Source organism: Nelumbo lutea, chromosome 2 (genome assembly GCF_056320005.1).
Source record: "Nelumbo lutea isolate HS-2025 chromosome 2, American lotus-T2T, whole genome shotgun sequence".
In the NCBI taxonomy this organism is placed as follows: domain Eukaryota; kingdom Viridiplantae; phylum Streptophyta; class Magnoliopsida; order Proteales; family Nelumbonaceae; genus Nelumbo; species Nelumbo lutea.
In genome coordinates, this window is record NC_142685.1 from 51485238 (window position 1) to 51505465 (window position 20228).

At 38.5% G+C, this 20228-nt stretch overlaps 1 protein-coding gene and 1 long non-coding RNA gene across 4 annotated transcripts; both read right to left on the reverse strand.

The window, feature by feature from the left end:
* Nucleotides 1-307: 307 nt before the first annotated feature.
* On the reverse strand, nt 308-5757 carry LOC148870642 (uncharacterized). The gene is made up of 3 exons (XR_016106979.1): nt 4375-5757; nt 2101-2192; nt 308-694 (listed from the first exon to the last, which is right to left on the reverse strand). It is a non-coding gene; the product is annotated as an uncharacterized LOC148870642 (long non-coding RNA).
* Nucleotides 5758-16304: 10547 nt separating this feature from the next.
* LOC148870643 (zinc finger protein 10-like) lies at nt 16305-19639 on the reverse strand. 3 transcript variants are annotated; one of them, XM_088973059.1, is made up of 2 exons: nt 18328-19639; nt 16305-16593 (listed from the first exon to the last, which is right to left on the reverse strand). In XM_088973059.1, exons 1-2 carry the CDS (start codon nt 19258-19260, stop codon nt 16585-16587), a joined length of 942 nt encoding a protein of 313 aa, XP_088829185.1. In that variant the 5' UTR covers nt 19261-19639; the 3' UTR covers nt 16305-16584. The 3 variants fall into 3 exon arrangements, with proteins under 3 accessions (XP_088829185.1, XP_088829183.1, XP_088829184.1); XM_088973057.1 differs by having other exon boundaries at nt 18293-19639; XM_088973058.1 differs by lacking the exon at nt 16305-16593 and having other exon boundaries at nt 18115-19359; nt 19472-19639.
* Nucleotides 19640-20228: the final 589 nt, after the last annotated feature.

Consider the following 20228-nt stretch of genomic DNA (forward strand, 5'->3'; position numbering starts at 1 on the left):
TTATATCTAAAAGTTCAAATTGCTTGTATTTGCAAATTTTTTATAATATGCATTTCCTTTTTTTTTTTTGGGTGATCAAAATAACAGCTAATTAAGAACAAACAGACGCAAACATAAACACAGGAAAGAAAAGGAAAAAGACAACAAACCTCCAAAAGAAACTAAACACAACCTACGGGGGCTCTTCCAATCAGCAGAGACTCCTACGTCCTTACTTACCTTTCCTCGTAAATTCATGAGCTGCCCCATTTAACTTTCTACTAATGAAGAAAATGCTGAGAGAAATATCCTGCAACTAATACAAGTCTTGAATCAAAGACCAAATAACTGGAGAGCAGTCAAAAGGTCACTATGCTTTATAACATTAACTAGCACATATGAGTCAGTTTCAATTTTGATGGAAGATAAACCTGACTGAGCAAATTTGCAGCAAAATAAGATAGCTGTAAGTTCAGCATATTCCACAGAGACAAATTTACAAACTCCACATTTAGCCATCAAAAAAGAACCAGAATTGTCCGATATCCAGAAGCCAAAACCACTCAAACCATTACTATTGAAACTGCCACCAGTCTTTGCAATACAAAAATTGGAATCCTGCTGGGAGGCTGAACTGCTCTTTTCTTCAATAACTTTATCCTGAGAAGAATCTATTGATTCTTGAAAGGAAACTTTCCACACTTCCCTCATCATCCTGTTTGCAAGAAACAAAGATATATATGGATTAGGATATAGTTCTTTAAAAACAAATCTGTTTCTTGAATTCCAAATAGACCAAAGAACAACAACAGAGAACTCAATGCAAGACTTTGATGCACCAACTGATGGATTTTCTTGTTGTAGCCACCAGACCCACCAGTCAGCAAAATGCCTAACAGAAAACAGATTTAACCTAGTGAGGCCAAGGGGGCTTCCAAACCATGTTGTTCTAGCATGATCACAGACAAAGAGGTCATGCAGGATGCTTTCCTCTTCTCTTTCACAAAATGGGCAAAGAGAACCTTGGATTATATTTTTCTTTCCGAGAACTTTGTTCACTGCTATGTTGTTATGGCAACATTTCCAAATGAAATTTTTGATCTTTGGAGGAATTTTTAAAGCCCATGTCTTCTTCCAGAGTTTTGGAGTCATTGGATTTGTGGATCATTTACTTCACCTTGACCTTGGTTTAAGCTAATAGCTAGATGATAAGCCGATTTCACAGAGAATTTTCCCTTGCAGTTTGGAATCCAAATCAACTTATCTTCACCTCCCACTCTCGGGAGGTCCATATTACACACCAAGTTTGCAGTGGCTTGGTCAAACAAAGACTGAATATTTCTTTCAATCCAGCAGTTATTCTGTGGGTCAATAAGATCACTAACCCACTTGGAGTGGTCACTTCTTGGCCTTGGGCCCATGGGCTTGAAGTGAAGAACCCCCTTAATCCACGGATCATCCCAAATCCCCAGACCCTCACCTTTTGCTACATACCAGCACGCCCCTTTTCTAAGGAGATCTCTTCCTGCTAGCAAGGTTCTGAAGCCCCATAAACAATTTCAAGGGACAGACACATTCCAAAAGCATTTCCCAGTTAGGTACTTACCCTTTGCTAAGCTTACCCAAAGACTGCTCTTTGTTGTACAGAACCTCCAAGCTAATTTTGCTAGAAGAGCAAGATTGAATAAATATGGATCTCTGTAGCCAAGGCCACCTTGAGATTTACCTTTGCAGATTTTAGCCCAACTAACCCAACTTTCTTTTGCTTTTTTGTTTCTCCCCACATAAAAGATCTTTAATTCTTTTTTAATTGACTACATATGAATTTTGGCACCAAAAAATAGGACATTACATAGGAGGGGATTACAGATAGAACTGCCTTGATCTTTACTTCCTTCCCTGTAGAAGATAGGAAAGAGGCCTTTCACCCATTTATTTTACTTCCTATTATCTCTCCCAGATAATTGAATAAACCCTTTTTTGACCTACCAAAAACTGAGGGGAGCCCTAAATATTTAGATGGATTGACAACTTTTTTATACACATGACTCTTATAATTATTTTTTGCAGTTTTGGATGCAATCCTGGAGAGAAAAAAAAATCAGATTTAGAAAAATTCACCTTCTGCCTGGAAGCTTTCCCATAATTCTTCAGGATCTCCATTATCAGTCATCTTTCTGCAATGCTTGCTCTTGAAAAAATATAAGAGTCATCTACAAAAAAACAAATGGGTAATAACAGGGCTATTGTGATTAATTTGAATTCCTGAAATTTGCCTAGCAGAGTGAGCATGATTCAAAGCTTGAGATAATAGGACTTCAAAAACAATTAGGAACAAATAGGGAGACAGGGGATCCCCCCTGTTTGAGCCCCCTAGAGGGAAAGAATGTTTCACTGGGGCTTCCATTTACAAGGACTTCAAAGGATGTTGAAGAGATGCATTGCACCACCCAATTAATCCCATCTTTTCCATAGCATTTTTAACAAAAACCCATTCTACCCCATCATAAACTTTTTCATGTCCAATTTCACTGCCATGAAATTTTGCTTTTTTTTGTGGTTTTCATAAAATGGATTAATTCATGAGAGAACAAGACATTATCAAAAACCGGCCTCCTAGGAATAAAAGCATTTTGATTTTGACTGATTATTTTGTCTAAAATAGGTTTGAGCCTGTTTACTAGAACCTTTGCTATGGTTTTGTACAAAGTGTTGCACAGACTTATGGGGCAGAATTGGGTTGCATCCTCAGGCCTTTTGCATTTAGGGATTTGGGCTACAAAAGTTTTGTTGATATCATTTTGAAGCACCCGTCTAAAAGAACTCTAGAGCTGCTTTTGCAAAGTTTGGGCCCACTACTTCCCAATATTTCTAATAAAAATGAGTTTGGAAATCCGTATGGGCCCAGAGCTTTCCTTCAAAGAGATAATTCTATTTCTAGCTCTTCTCCTTAAGGTTGCTTGATGAAAGAATTGTATTTTTATCTCCTAGCTTGAGCCAATTTTTCCTTGATTTTTAAGCCCACAAAATTTACTCTCTTTTAAGCTCCTTATCCATTAGATTTTCTAAATGTTTGACTTTTGATTTGTCAAATGAGCAACCCGGTTTATTCCTTTCTTGGCTCAGCTCTGCTTGGAGATATTTAATTTTCTCCTACACTTTGCCAAAGGTTCTTTTGTTCCACTTGGATAAATCCCTCTAAACATTTCTGCACTTTTTGACCACTAATGATTGGTTAGTCCCTTGTAGTTTCCCCTCCCAAATTTCTTTATTACTCTTGCACAATCCTCATGTGTGCTCCATGTATTTTTCAAATCTGAAAGGTCTCCTAGTTCTTTTAACCTCGGGTAGTTTCAAGTAGGATTGTAATGTGATCAGACCCACCATAAGTCAAGTGAATTACCCTAGCTTCTTGGAATCTATTTAACCATTCCTCATTTGCTACAGAAAAAGCCAACCTCCATTGGACATTTTCAATCCCATCCCTTTTATTTTTCCAAGTATACTTAGGCCCATGACTTGGCAGAACTTTATAGCCAATTGATCTTAGCAGTTTTTTTGTTTTTAATTATTTCTGCTCCGATGACTTGTTTACCTCCATATTTATCATCTCTATAAATATCAGGTTCAGGTCCCCAATGCACATCCATGGGCCTAAGGTTGAAGTTGCCACTTATTGCCACAACTGAAGGAAACTCCTTTTCTTCTTTTTGTTTGGCTCACCATAAATAAAAGATACATTCTACTGCTCTTTGTCTTCCTTTGTCACTTCTGCTGAAATGAATCTTTCATTTGCAAATTTAATTCTTAAACTCACACTCCCATCCCAAAGAACAATTAAACCTCCGTCCAGGCCTATTGCATCTACTCCCCAACACTCCCAATCTCTCATCCAATTTAATTTTCTTTTGCACACAAGAACAGAGCACTTTGTTTCAATTAAAAAAATCGCATTTGGCTTTACTTCAAAATAGGCTCTTTTTAAAGGACGAACTGTTAGGGGAGGGCCTATCCCCCGGCAGTTCCAATTGAGGACTAACATTGCGCCTTGGGTAGCTGAATGAGGGCAGCTACCCACACCCTATTCACAATTTTTCCAAAATCATTCTTAAAGCTAGAATTTTTTCTTGTTTTTAATCTTTGACTACCATTACTTTTTTTTTTAAAACACTTTACCCTTTTCACACCAATGGTATCTAGCATTCTTTCTTCAAATTTGTTTTGAAAAATACTATTTTGTTTGTTCCTTTCTTTTTCCAATTTTTTCAGCTTCGTTTCCTTTTTGCTTTTTCAAATCTTTACGCAATCTTTCAATCCTGGAAGCATCCATCAATTTAAATTTACAAACAGAGAAACAATAACCAAATTTATCAATACTTCAATAGATAAACATACCTTTGTTCCTGTGATCTGTTTACTGCCTTCTATTGTGTACGCACTGGACATTTCATCATCAATCGCCATTCTTTCCTTTGCACTGTCCTGGCTTTCGGTATCTGTGTTCTCCTCAGTTTCTGAAACTTGTTCTGGCTCTTGGATGGTGTAATTTTCCTCCCAGAGATCTTTTTTAATTTACATAGCTGATCTATCATCATCTGTTGTGTTTTCGATACACAATCGACCTCAGATAGTTCAGTGATCCTTCTTTCCTTTGATTTCTTCAAATGATCACTCCAGCTTCTATTTCTATCAGTCTTGAACTTTTCGCTGCCTCAGTCTCTGGTCCCCCTAGCTTCTTTTACTTCTTTTTCATCATCACCCATTTTCAGTCCTATTTCAATCAACTGCAGTTTGGATAACCCAAGTTCCTTTCTCGCTATCAGCTCCACTTGGTTACTGTATCCCTCAGCTATATTGCCAGCTGGCAAAGTCACAAAGCGCACAGGACCCTGTTCGAACACCAATCAGTCCAGTCCTGTACGTCCTTCCAACTGCCAAACCTAAGTGTCCGTCGGAAAACCACCTTCTTCTGTGAACAGTCGCTGACGAACTTGACTCCTTTCATTAGTTAACGGAATCAGGCCACTCTCTTCCACTACTCGAGTGTCGACTACCTTCTGATTTAATGGCGAAACCTTAGTAGTTCCATGCAGTTTATTATGCTCCGGATCTCTTTCCATGCTCAGAAGCCAGGCATCCCTGTGGTTCGCAGCAACTTCCTCCGTGTCTAGGAACTTTGATTGACCGATTCCACTGTCCGCTCACAACGAGGGTCCAAAGCCCTTCACCTCTGTTCACACCCCAATCTTCTGGGTTTCCAGGATTGCCGTTACCTGTCCAACTAAATTTGCACCCCAGAACATTTCACAATTTTGTTGAATATGCCCCAATCTTCCACATTTTATACAGAAAACGGGTAGGCGTCCATACTTAATCGGTTACCACTTTTCACGTCCATCCCCTAGCCTTCTGTGTACAACATACACCAATGGTTTGCAGGCATCCACCACTACCCGCACCTTGTAGTAGAGAGTTCACCGCGTCTTCGGCTCTACATTCTTTTACTGTTAATTAGAACTTCTCTTATTTGTTTGCCCTATTGCCTTGGTCATGCATTCTACCGGCAGATCAAAGATTCTAACCCAAAATTTTATTTTGTTAATAAACAACGCTTGTAGATCCATCTCCGGTCCCCAATCTTTCAATAATAGAGGATAATCTTTGATAAGCCAGGGCTCTTTTTCCAGAAAAGTCCGCTTGTCTTCATCAGCCTTGAATCTGAACCACAATACACCACTTCTAAGCAACTTAACTTTATACTCCCTTTCTATATGCAGCAGATTGTAGCTCTTTCCAGCACCCCTTTTAAGTTTAACTTCTGATCCGACAGAACCTTTCCAAGAGAACACTCGCTTTACACTTGGTTGTTGCCATGTCCTCTTCATGAAACGTGGCCCCTTCGGAATCTCTACTCTTGTTTTGCGAAGAATCAACATCCTAATCCTCTGAACTCGACATCATAGCAATTCTTGTTCGAAATCACCAGTGTCTTTTCCTCTCCTAGCTTGACATGCACTCACTCCTCTCAGAGCACTCTTGCTCCTTTCAGAGTACCTTCTCCTAAGGTAACGTGGTCGATGCTTTCGTTCGATGTATTCTAACATACGTCCCATGAATAATCAACGTAATATTCATTTTGCATCTGGCACGAAATATAAATCATGATTAGCAAAACTGGTCCGGGTGAAAATTTTGCGTCCAATTCAGATTTGCAATTTGGGTCGCGGATGGGTTTTGGGATTGTACAACTCATACGCGCGATGGAAAAGGTACGATATTAAGCAAAATCCAACTCACCCACCCACCTCCCCCAAACCCCACCCGCATATCGTTGGAAAGCATATAAAATCAATGTATTACCCCACCCGCATATTTTAAATTTTATATAAAGAATAATTGGTAATTTATATGTTTTTAAATGTTTTAATTAAATAGTTGAAAATTTTGTTGTTTGTTTGTGTTATTTTACTTATTTATTACTTATATATAACAAAAACAATAGGAAATTAGATGTAGGTTTTAAACTCAATTTAGGGTTAGGGAGGATTTCGCATTTTCATGTACGGGGAGTGTTCTCTTGGAATTAGAAGATTTAGAGAAATGGATAGAGTCTAGAATTTATAAAACCAACCCGCCCCATTATCATCCCTAGTTGCGTAATCTTTTGTATGACCTAACATATAGGTCATTGCGTAATCTTTTGTATGACCTAACATATAGGTCATTATGTAATCTTTTGTATGACCTAAAGTGGAGTAGACAAGAAGCAGAAGCTACTTTAAGGAGAGCCTCAAACATTAAGGCATTCAACAAAAGACAAGGTGAACCTGCAAAGGCTATAGGCTGGTGAGGAAGACAAAGGTGAGTCGTCAAACTCGAAACGAAAGAGGAATGAGTCAAGCTACAATGCGACTCAGAAGAAGGGTAAATTCAACCCCCGAGATTTTCTCAAACAAAAATTATCAGAAATCGGAAGACAAAGTGTGTGTTTACTCTACCCTCTCGAGGGGTCTAGACCTGATAAATCTGGAAACGGGTGTAAAGTGAAGAGGACGTCCCTTCAAAACCGAGATATCCTTGAAAGACCACCTACAGAGTCAAGTTTTGGCAAATTCCTCAGAAATCTCATTTTCTTCCCCTCAACTAATATCATCCAACCCAGGCGATTGATTCAAATCGGGCGAGCGGTCTAAACCGAGAGCATGGTCTGAACTGGGTAAGTGGTTTGAACCAGACTGATCTGAACCGGGGTTATGGTCTGAACTGAGGTTGTGGTTTGAACCAGTCAGACTCCTTCTCAAGTCAAGAATTGTTGGACAAACTAGAGAGCTCTGATTGGTGGTCAAACTGGGAGGACCTACCAAATGATGAGCAGCAACTCCTGGCACTAGCTACCCTCATTATTTAGGTATTTTCAATTTTATACATCGTATACTTCTCACTCATTTTATCAATTTATTAGACATACTTCTTTGTTTACATTGTCTTCAATACCGTTCCTTTTTATCAAACTACCTATGAGAATCTTTACTTGGAACATTCGGGGGGGAGGGGGAAGAGACACTTAGCGCTCTATTAGGAATTTCTTGCAAACCCATAACACGGATTTTTGCTTTCTTTGTGAAACAAAATCGAATCTAAGAGACACCACAACTCTTTGCAAATGACTAAAATTCTTTAACTATGAAATAGTTTATGCTTAGGGCCAGAGTGGGAGCCTCATCTACTGTTGAAAGGATGGGTTGAAAGTGGAGGTTGTGGACTCATCCCTAAGACTCATTGAGTTATCTATTTCCCATGGACCTCATGGCAAACCTTGGTCCCTGTTTTTCTTTTATGGACACCCCAGTGGAGGGGATCGGGCTGCTTTCGGGATTCCTTTGGGCAATCAAAAATCCACCTACAGTCCAGACCATAGCTTATGGTTGGAGACCTAAACGACACTATTTACCCCTAGGATTATCAAGGATCAAATAACACCCACTCAGCCTCTACACCTTTGAGAAGGGTAGCTAACCTCTTTTCCCTTGTTGAGGTGGGCAGCTCAGATCCCTACTTTACTTGGACAAATAAGCAAAATGATCGACATTTAGTCAATGAGAGGCTTGACAGAGCTTTGTCAAATGCAAAATGGCTTGATGTCTTCCCAGAATCCAAGGTCTCGGTTATCCTAGCCATGAACTCCGATCACAATCCCATCCTTCTAGACCCCTTCCCACCTATCTGCAAGGAAAGAAAACCTTTCATTTTCTTCCAATGTGAGCCAATCATGAAGCCTGTGAAGAAATCATAGACAGAAATTGGAAACAACAACTTCTAGGATCTACAACTTATAAAATTACAAAAAGACTAAAACTCATCAAGAAAGAGCTAAAATCCTGGAACAAGTGCACCTTTGGAGACATCACTCAGAAAGTAAAATACTTAGAAGAGCATATTCTCCTCCTTCAGCAAGACCAAACTAGTACCTCTCAAGATGAGCTCCAAAACCTAGAAAGCCAATACAATCGTTGGTTATCCTACGAAGAGGAGCTGTGGAGACTAAAATCCAAGGAACTTTAGCTCAAAGAAGGGGATAAGAACACCCGTTTCTTCCATCTCCAAACAAAGCATAGGGGGAGGTGGAGCAACATTGAATGGATCAAGCTTGGAAGCCAATCCTGGGCTTCTGGGAGAGAACAGATAGGAAGGGCCTTCCAAGAGCACATCCTCAGAATAAGTGGACAGGTAGAAGATTTGAATGCAGACACTGGAAGGATTGATTATGCTTGTCATCACAGAATCAGAAGGTGATCAATTGATCTTAACCAATTGAGGAAGAGGTCAAAGCAACCCTTTTTTAAATGAATCCACACAAAGCCCCGGCCCCGATGGTTTTGCCCCTTTCTTCTTCCAAAAGTATTGGCATATACTGGGGAGGGACCTAACACACCTAATTGCAAACTTCTTCCATAGCCAACACCTGCTTAGAGAATTAAACCAGACTCACCTAGTCTTCATTCCCAAAAAGGTAGGAGCCAAATCTATGGATCAATACCAACTTATCAGCCTATGCAATGTGGTCTACAGGGTGCTAGCAAAAGTCACGATAAATAGGCTTCAACCTCTGCTACCCAAAATAATCTCTCCCAATCAGACAGTTTTCATCAAAGGTAGAAACATTTCAGATAATTTAATCTTAGCTAAGGAGATAACCACAAAATTAAGCACCAGAAGGGGAAAGCCAAGCAATGCTAAAATTAGACATGGCAAAAGACTTTGACAGAATGGGATGGGATTTCATCATCCAAACCTTGAGAAGGCTGGGATTCCCAGAGAAATGGTGTAATTTAATAAAACAGTGCATCACCACAGTCACCTTCTCAATAAAACTCAATGAGAGCCCGCTTGAATTGTTTCATACTAACAGGGGACTCTGATAGGGAGACCCTCTATCACCTATCTATTTATAATTGGTATGTAGGTGCTAACAAAACTATTGGAGAAAGAGGAAGCAGAAGGCAGACTGTAGGGTATAAAATTGGCTATACATTCAAACCCCCTCTCACATCTCCTGTTTGCTGACGATTGCCTTATTGTTAGTAAAGCCACTCCAGAATCCCTCCTTGTTGTCAAGTTAGTACTTCTCCAATTTGAGCAACTACTAGGCCAACAGATAAATTTCCAAAAGTTGAGCATCATCTTTAGTAGGAAAACACGCAGAACTCACCATAAGCTTCTCAGCCGTTTAATGGGCATGAAACCAATGCAACCCAACATGAAGTACTTGGGCTCCTGGATGGATGAAGCAAGAGGAAATGTTAGGCCATTTGAAGAAATTCTCTCGGAGGTAGAAAACCAGCTAGACACATGGAAAGCAAAAGTTCTCTCTCAAGCACGCAGAACTACCATGTTAAAAGCAGTAGCCCTGAATATTCCTGTTTATCAGATGCTCACCTCTCTATTTCCAAAGAAGATTCTAAAGAGATTAAACCAACTCCAACGAAATTTCTGGTGGCAGGGGAAACAAGCCAGCAAGGGGGTCACAATATCTCCTAGAACAAGATTTGTAAATGGGGGAGGTTTGGGTCTCAGGCAGGTGGAACCAATGAACAAGGCACTTTTTGCCAAACAATTCAGGTGGCTCCTTACAGGAGAGGAAGAGCTTTGGAAGGAGCGGATCCAAGCAAAGTATTTTTGAAATAAGTCTATCTTTGAGGTCAAACCCGAGAGGTCTCACTCCTACTGGTGGTGAAACACCTTAAGTGTTAGGGATAGTCTCATCCCCCATCTTTGTTGGAGAATTGGAGATGGAGCATGAATCAACTCCCAAACAGATCCTTGGATTCTAGGACTCCCTTCCAATAAACCCCAATTCCGACAGTCTCAACTCTCTACAGTTGGAAGTTGGATGGTGAAAGACTTCATCACATCTCGTGGAGAATGGAACTCCCAATTCTTACACCAAGTCTTTGAAGATTTATCAACTGAAGCCATTCTAAACATACCCTTGAACCCCCAAGGCCAAGAGGATAAATTGTTGTGGAAGAATTCAAAGGATGTGAAATATTCAGTCCGGTTAGCCTATAGAAGTTTCTCAAAAACCAAAGTTGTGGGACCCTCTAGTGAACAAATCAAGTGATCAAGGTTAGACCACAAAAGCCCCCCTTCAATGCCAAGTTTTTGGCTAGAAAGTCCTCATGAGTGGAGTCAAAACGAAGCAATCAATTTGCCTCCTATGACACTCAGGGGACTCTTCTTGTGTTCCTCATGGGAATGCACCTGAAACATAGGCACATCTCTTCTTTGAATGTTCTCTAGCAAGAGCAGTTTGGATGTCGGCTCAAATTGTCTTTAATCTAGATGCTTTCATTGCATCAGGATCACCAGATTTCCTAACCTAGTGGCTAGAAAGGAACCCTGAGAGGAAAAATCTTTGAGATTTCTCTTTGGCTAGACTCCTAGGCACTCTGAGAGCATTATGGGATCATAGAAATGAATTGATCTTCAAAGGAAAGTCCCCGGACCCCCTTGAAGTCATAAGAAAAGAAAACTTTTATGTCCCAAACACAAAAGACTCAATTTGGTTTCAGTCTCATCACCAAGTCGAACACACTGCCCTTTCTACCCAGCAGTTGTCCCTAACTTCCCATTCGATAGCTATAGTTGATGGATCTTGGAACACAACAACTAGCTCAGCCTCTACAGGTTTATATTTATTGTCTTACACACACAATGTTTGCTTTGCAGAAGGACAACAATGTAAGGCCTTTAACGCCTCAGAAGTTGAGCTCTGGGCAATCATCAAAGGCTTGAGAAGACTCATTTTGTTGGGTATCAGCCGAGCAATCATTCTATTGGATGCAGAGGAGATCCTGCTAAAGCTCAGAGGAACCATGGGAAACATAAGATGGAACAAACAGGCATTGATCGAGCACATCAAGTTTCTACTCTCCTTTTCTGTGGAACTTAAAATGATGTATGTAAACAGGAATGATGTAAGCCCTGCTCATGACATAGCAAAAAGTGCCAATATAAATAGAGCTCATATTTTGATCCCTAGACCCCTCCCTCCCAGGCATAACTTGTATCTTTGTATGAGGGGTCTCCTCTTTTATCCTTTAACTTTTTAATGTTTCCAATGGATCCCTTTGCTTAAAAAAAGTATATAAGGTTTACTAGAAGCAAACAAAAAACAATTATTTATTAAGATGTTACGTGCCAAACATGGAAAAATGACGATATAAATGACACACCTTCAAATTCCATAATGGCTTCAATATATCTAAAAGAAAATAAAATAAAATATGCGTTGTTGTTCAAATGGTTCCGGATCCTTTTCATTTGGACCTTGGTTTGAAACCCTTGAATTTCTATCTGCATATTAATATCTCCTCATTTTAAAATCGCGGGAGACGGGACACGTGGAAACTAATCAGTGGTGACTTTTATTTGTTGTTTTCTGTTGAATACTTGTAAAGTAAAACTGGAGATCATACTATCTATAATTCAATATACAAAGCATGCATGCGATTGCTGGCCGGCGGCCGGAAGAGAATATCTCTTTCTACATTAATAAATGTGTAAAAGGCTGAGTTTTCAAATTAATTGTCAAACAGAGCTTCCTCTTCCAAGTGAATATGAATGTTGTTTGATTCGTTAAGATCTGTTTGGACAGATATCACACTGCCGGAAAAAGAAACAAAGAATAAAAGTAAAAGTCAATAATACAAGTGAGAAGAGGGATTCGTCTTTTGATTTCACAAGCCCACATCATCACATGGTGGAACAGAAAGGTTCTACGAGGTTCCATCTTATATAAGCTTGTTCGCCCTTTTTCTTTTACCTTTATTTTGGATTCACATTCACTAAGCTGTGTTGCTTTGAAATCAACCACTTCAACTACAGCTTTTCCTTCGGCAATACTAAAGGCTACCTTCGAAGTTCAGCCATCGTGAACAAACTGAATTTAACTATACTTAAAATTGCTTTTGTACTTCGGGTAGCAGAAAAGGATAAAAGTGCTTTTATTTGGACATAACAGTTTCCATGCACAAACAAGATTTGCGGCTGAAAAGAAAGAACAATAAACGATTGAATACTATACCTTTTCTTACTTTCAATTCAAATGTGAAATCCTGAAATTGGTAGCAATATAACTGGGCCAGGATTGTGGCCATTTGGGTATATATATATAATCCTCATAAGTGTTTGGACTTATTTACATAATATTTGTATACACACAAATTAAGATGATCTTTAGAAAATTGGAACGGACTAGGGAATAAGGCCAATTCGAGCTAACCTGGAATATTCTACCATCAACTTTGAACTTGAATCGCTGAGCGGATTCACAATTTTTGAGAAAGAGACAACTCTAGCCCGGATGTTCTTCTCAGCCAATAGGTAGTATATGTTTTTGGAAAGTGCTTAATTTCCACCCGTTCAGGACCGAAGTGTTCTCTATGCTGAAGGAACATGGTTGGCTGGCCGATTATTTTCAAATTGCCAAAGTTTCATCAGTCCTTATTACTTAAAATAATTTCAGGACCATTATTGTTCCACACCCATTTGAATAGGTTTAAATACTACATTAAGTTCTCTTATCTTCTTTAGACGGGTTTCACAATGATGCCTGAAAGACATGATACTGAAAAACTTACAATCAATCAACTGGCATCATAAAATTAAAGTGTTTACCAAGATTTTCATCAAAACTCATCCGGGTGGGTGGTGATTGATAAGATCCTTTTCTGGTATTATGTCTTTCCGGTATCATACACTTTTCTTTTAATGGATACTTTACATAAATTTTGTATTACACTTTACTATTTTACTATTAAATAGGTGGCACATCTATTAAACTATGCTATTCTTCCACATCTCTTCATATATGTTGTCGTTATATTTTTCTGATTTCCTCTACAGATTTAGCAGATTAATTTAGGTATGTAGTTTGCCTTTTTTGTTTCAAATCCAATCCAATTAAAACCATCCAAATTATGTCAATTTATAATTTGATCAAGTATGGATCCATCCAATCAATCTGATCCAATAATACTTGAGGCGTGTTTGGAAACAATGTAAATATGTAGAGTGTAAAACGGTTCATATAAATTGTAAAGTTGGGTTAGTTTTGCATTAACAAATTTACCTTCTTACCAAACAAACTTTTAGCTGCAATAGATGCAAAAAACGAATTCCAATAAAGCATATGTTTTTTTATCAAAATCTCACTTCAATCCAAATTTATTTCTTTTTTATTGATGTACTTTTACATCTTGGTATCAATGTAAATATGCATTGGTCTGTCATTTGTCAATGCAAAAATATAATGTTGTCAAACACAAACAAAAGTGAACTAGAATGCAGATTTACCCTGAACCGGGATTTACACTCTATTTGCATCATTTCCAAACACAGCCTGAATGCATATGCTTATATCTACATAGAATTGATATTTATCAATTAGTAAAATTGGTTTAAATGTTTACATTTACTAAATAGTCATTGGCACAAGTCTCATAGAATTTATGTTTAAACTATTTTACTCATAATATTCAATGCATGAGGACAATGGCGGAGCCAGGAATTTTCTTTTGGGGGCCAAGTTGAACAAGAAAATAACATAGGGAGCAGAAGAAGTAGGGTATAGGAAAAAATGGTTTGAGAATGCTTTATTATATTACATATTTTTTAAAGAAAAATAAATAATTTCTTTATTTTTTTTATGTTGGGGGTTAGAGGAGAGTTAGGATATGATCCTTTACATTTTACTTCAAGTTTTGGGGGCCCAAGGATACAGTTTATTACATTTTGTCCCAACCTCCCATTAGTAACCCTATATCAATAATGATTTAACAATAAAAGTTTGGGGGGCCAAGCACCCCCTACCTGTATACTTGGCTCCGCCCCGACATGAGGATGACTTATCCATTTTCTCATAGAAATTATGTTTAACCCATGGCCATTTGAATCTAGATATATCTAATTCAAATCTTATCCATTTGCGTACATTATTTCTGTGATGAGGAATTACTGGTAATTCTCTTTCTTATTGTATTTTTTCTTTATTCCTTTAGGCTATGTTTGGTTTGAAGGAAAAAGTAGGGAAAGGAAAGGAAGCGTAGGGAAACCCATACGAGGCTTGTAAAGGTTTCCTTATATTTTCCTTCATTTCCCTACTTTTTCCTTCAAACCAAACACAATGAACCCAAATGTGGTCCAATTGCTGTTGTCAAAAGGCTCAATTGGTGTTTCTCACAACCAAAACCCTTTCCACGATATTTCTTGCAGTTGTGAAAATTAAATTAGAAATGGTTTCATTTCTGGAAAATCTAAACTAACCTCATTCATATCTTCTATAACGTCTAGGTAATTTACACCACTTTCTTCCTCCATTCTCTCATATAAAGTGGGGAATACATCATTTTACTTCACTATTTACTCCTCCCAAATAAAAAACCTCCTTACCTTTATTTTCTCTTTTATAAATTGGAGATGACATTATTTTGTTCCGAGAATATGAAAAATCATTTAGTTACTTCGCCTATCAGCTTAAGTTTTTAGGTTGAATGGTTCTTTGAAATGGAATCAAAATCTATTTGACCAAGTGGTATAATGTTTGATCATCATCGCCCCCTTTATAATTAATTAAATTTCATCACAAAGTATGAATGGGCATGTACTTGTGTCCATGCTTCAAACTTGATGGGCTTTTGCATAAAAGTGGCGTGTTAGGGAAAAAAAAACCTGTAAGGGACCTCAACTAAAAGCTTAAGCTGCACTTAAGCCATTTGCACTCCCATGCATTTGTACTAAGGCTGTGTTTGGTTGCAATTCAAATAAATTTGCACAGATGCAAAACTATGGCAGTGCAAATGATTTGAGTGTAAATTCTGACCTATTTTTGTTTCAAATTTTAGCTTATTTTGTTTGATTTCAGGACAAATGAAGTAAATTAAGACATGATACAGGATAAAGTAAAATTCAAAACAAAATTAAACAAGAATTTGCATTTTTTGCATTTGCACTCCCATGCATTTGTACTAGTGCAAATAAATTTGCACTGCAACCAAACACAGCCATAGGCTCAGTTTGGAAAGAGTACAAATATATACAGTACAAATACATACAAAATAATACAAAATATAAGGTTTTGCACTCTACATATTTGCATTTATACCCCTTCCAAACTGAACCATAGGACCTAAGACAAGAATATACACTCAGACCATTTGCACTCTCATTTTACTTTTCTTGAGGTTGTATTTCACCCCATTTGATTTACAAATAAAACAAAGTAAAACCTAAAAATAAAAATAAACCAAAATTTTCACTTGCACACTTTTGCACCAACGCAAATGAAATTGCATTAATTGCAAACAAATGTGTGCCTGCTACTAATAGTAATTAGGTCGCCTTAACTAGGGTGGCGGACAGGATTTGTAATATTTCTAGCACTTCATTTTTTTTTTCTGAATTTCATTTTTCATGAACTTGAAAACACAGCTTCATAGCCTATTGGCAGGATGATGTTCCATAATTATACATCTTAACTCACGGACGTAAACGGATAGGATAGATCTGAATTTGATCCTAATGTGGATTGGGATCAAATCTTTTGAGTAAGATAAAAATTGGACTCAGATTGCACTGGGATATTATATATCATTAATAAAGTAAACTAAGAAGCGATCAAAATATATGTTATTAATGGAATGGACCAAAGAGAGAGAGAGAGTCTTCCAGTGCCAGTTTTCTTGTGAGTTGTGAGCTCGTGAGAGAGAGAGGGGGAAGAATTCCCAAGCAAATATACCCTGAGTTGTCAAAGGTCTTAAAAATAATAAAGAATAAATTAAAAATTCATACTCTTTTATAGTTTTAGAATTGTCAGCAATATATCAATACGTTGGAATCTCAAAACGAGCTAAACAAAGAAACCCACACAAGTGAGAATAAGTATTCATTCTCTTACAGAATTCTTTTACTCTTAAAGAAATTAACAAAGAAACGACATTTGATGCCCATGTGCACCTCTGTCACTGCTCCTAGAACCTCACTCAGACCTCTCTGCACTCATCAGGCTTCGCTAGCTGTTACTTGAGAAAACAGACCCAACTCAACTCAACAACCCTACACAAGACAAAACCCAACCAATCACCATTAAAACTTCTTACACAGATGTAGCACTTCGTAGAGACCAAAGCAAACAACCTTACCTTTCCTTTATTAACACCTCTTACACCAAACTAGAACCCTCTCTTCCTTCCCTCACAAGTCACAAGTCGCAAACAACGTAGAAAACAAAGAAAAATAAAGAGAGAAGAAAACCCATTTCCGAAAAAGACACTCAAATCATTAAAACGATCTTCAATTCCCATTAGAGCTCCCATCCCTCTAATGGGAAATATTTGTTGGGTATAACATTATGACCCCATATTTACAGCTCTTTGTTAACCAAATCTATAAGGTCAAAACTGATGTTTCATCAATTTTCCTTATTAAGATAGAAGAAAAGTAACACAGAAATATCGCCCTCTAGGCTCTATCCTGTACGATTTCCTGTACTGAACCTTGGACATCAATAGCAGGAGGCTACTGTCTGCGACTACGAGACTAGAGTAGGCTAGGGTTTTCACTCGGACTTTTAGTATTTATTTTTTCCTAAGATATATTTCTGGACATCTTGGGCTCGTCGTCGACCAGACTCCGATGTATTAACTAATAATAAGCATATTAGAAGAAACAAAAGACGTGAAGAAAGCATCCATGAGTGGTGACGCAAAATATTCGGCAATATTCTGTTTGGGATTAAAAAAGGGTTTATGGATAATACTTAAATAGACTGATTCAGCGCAGTTGGTGGCGTTTTTGTAGCTTGGAGGAAGGGAGAACACTCAGAAAAAACAGGGGAATAGTGTATTCAAGCATATGGATTTATATGGAAGGGAAATAGTACTGAAACAAAACAATTAGTATATATTACTGCAAAAAGGACTTGATCATTGGTGATGATAATAATACAAAGTAAAAGAAAAAGGGAATCGATGTTTTGATGTATTCGACTTATACGTGGTTGACAACCCATCTCTGAGGATTATTAGTTTAGACTTTAGATGTACTGATAGAATGTCAGTGAGCTGAGTAGGGGAAAGAGCTCACGTTTTTCAATGCAGCTCGTCAGTTGTTTTCACCCTTAAACCCCACACACATGCTCATCTACATCTACCCTCTCAGAGAACGACCATGAGTTTACCTGGCTAAAATAAGAGAACGATCGACGACCCATGGAGTTCTTACCATCTTAACAACAAATGCCAACTCGGTCTTCATTAATAAGAGTATGAAGTGTCCTCTCTGCATTTTTTCACCCCAGAAGCTCTAAATCTAAATACCAGTTTCAATCAATGTGATTCCTTAATTCGTTTCTCCTTGGAGAATAAAGGCAGATAGCTGGTATGGTTGCATGAAACTATTGTTCATAACACAATTGAGAACATCGACCTTAATTTATCTCTACTTTTGCTAGATTGGAACCTAATAAATTGATAATTAAGTATAGACTAAAACAAATTAAGATGTAACGATAACAGGTGCAGTCAGTTTTATTCATGGAAAAGATCGTATATTATGTGTTTTTTTTTTCCATATGGGTTATTCTAAGGCAACCAGCAAGCTTTAATTAATGACTTGAAGTAAGGCAACAAAGCGACCTCTTAAGCAAAAAGAAACCCAAAAACAATAAACAAAGAGGAATAATTATAAAGCAAAACAAAAGGAGTATATGAAGATCGAATTGAAAATGAGATGAACACATTGAACAAGTAAATACCATTTAAACGCATCACTTCTGCAAGTCTACTTCACCTTAGGCCGACGGCCGAGCCTTAGCTCAAGATCTAAGCCCTCCATGGAGCCAGGGCAAACTCCAAGTACTTCCGATTGAAGATGACGTAAATCAACTGAACTTGGTTCGAGAAAGAAAGGCAACGTTGATGTATCGGTTCTCTTTCTCTTCCTACTAATGGTCTCCTGATCATCATCATCATCGCCAGCTGACGTCCCTGACGATCGATTCCGATGCACAGCCAAATTCAGGCTCACAGCCAAATCTGGCTTAGCGTAATCCCCCGAAACCCGGCATCCTGATTCTTGTGTAATCGGTATCTTCTCCCCTTCAATCTTTGCATCCGAGAGAGCAAGAACCTTAACAGCAACCGAGTCCGACGACGAGGGTGGGGGAGATAAAAGGGAACCCTTTCGGTGTTGTTGAACAGTAGAAGAAGAATAAGAGGGAGAAACCAAGGCCTGTTCACTACAATTCTCTTGAGTAGATGGGGCCGAAACCCTAGAAGTCGATTTAGATGAAGAAACAACACCTGGATTAGAGTTAGGGTCAGGACTGTAAACCAAAGTGCAAAGCTGAGATGGGTATTGAACACCCAATGATGTACAAGGATTCTGATGATCAGGGTAATGAGTTTGATGGTGATGATGAAGAATTTCATCGTGGGAAGTTGGAGATTGCTTAAGCCTAGCTCTATCCCTCCTATGGACGTTCATATGACCACCTAGAGCTTGAGCAGACCTAAATTCTCTTCTGCAGAAGCTACAAGTATAAGATCTCGGGGGCCATATGCATCCTCCAAGATGTCCAGCTGAGTCGACTGCAAAGGCTTGTTCTTCCCAAGAATCGTTGTACAAGGAAGACGTGGACGGTTGAATATGAGACCCCACACACTCTTGCACCTTCGTCCACGTCCAGTAGCGTCCTCTCTCCATTGCACTTCCACCCGGCATCGGCAGTCGACCGAGTTGCGAAGAAGAGATGGATTAGTACTACAGAGAGGAGCTTGCTTTAGAAGTTCTGAAGTGTATTTTACATGGAAGAGAGCATCCCTGCAACCAAGTTGGAGTCATGAAAAGCTACATGAGAATCTATCATGGGGAGAAATAGCTCGATCAGCTGGAAGAAAAGAAAAAAGAAAAAAGTAAAGAGTCTCTTGACAACTTTGGGAAGGCGAAGTGTTGGGTTTTCTCGTTTGGCTGCCTTGGTGAAGCTCCCTTTTTTGGTTTTTCTGTAGCTGTGATTTGCATAGTTCAAAATTTGCACTTGCACAGTTTCTACATGAGGACTGTAGTTTGTAGGCACTAGACAGACAACTGCATCTCTTCTCGGCAAATCCCACTCCCTCTAGCTCTAGGCTTCGTTCATCTCGTGAGATATAGATCATTGATCAACACATGAAAAGCAACCAAATTACGCGTCCACGTACAACATGGACTACCCCACGTACGTGATACGAGTCTTGGTGGGTCCCCTTGTAAGACGAGATTGCGCTGTGCTGGATTAGATTGCAGCCTAGAACTGATTTGTGAAAATGGTCTAAATAAAAGTAGATTGACGGAACGCCAGACCAACCCTCCATTGCCATTGAGCTAGGACCCAGCATTCCATGCGTCTCCTACTATAGGAGATGTGATATCTGATGAGATCATCAAATCGTGTTATTTTTTGACCTACGCCTAGGCCTCACAAATACAATAAAAAACTCTGGAAATTTTCCAAAAGAAAATTAAAATAATGTGGATTTCTCATTCCATCGACAATGACTCGATTTCAGGCCGGAAAAGTCTGGGTTGATGGTTCTTGATTTTGATTGAATTTTGGTCAATTTTGGAATTTGGAAAATTTTTCATTTTTTCTCTTTTCTTTTTTTAATTTTATTTCATGTTTACATTATTGATCAAAACATAAATGAAAACTC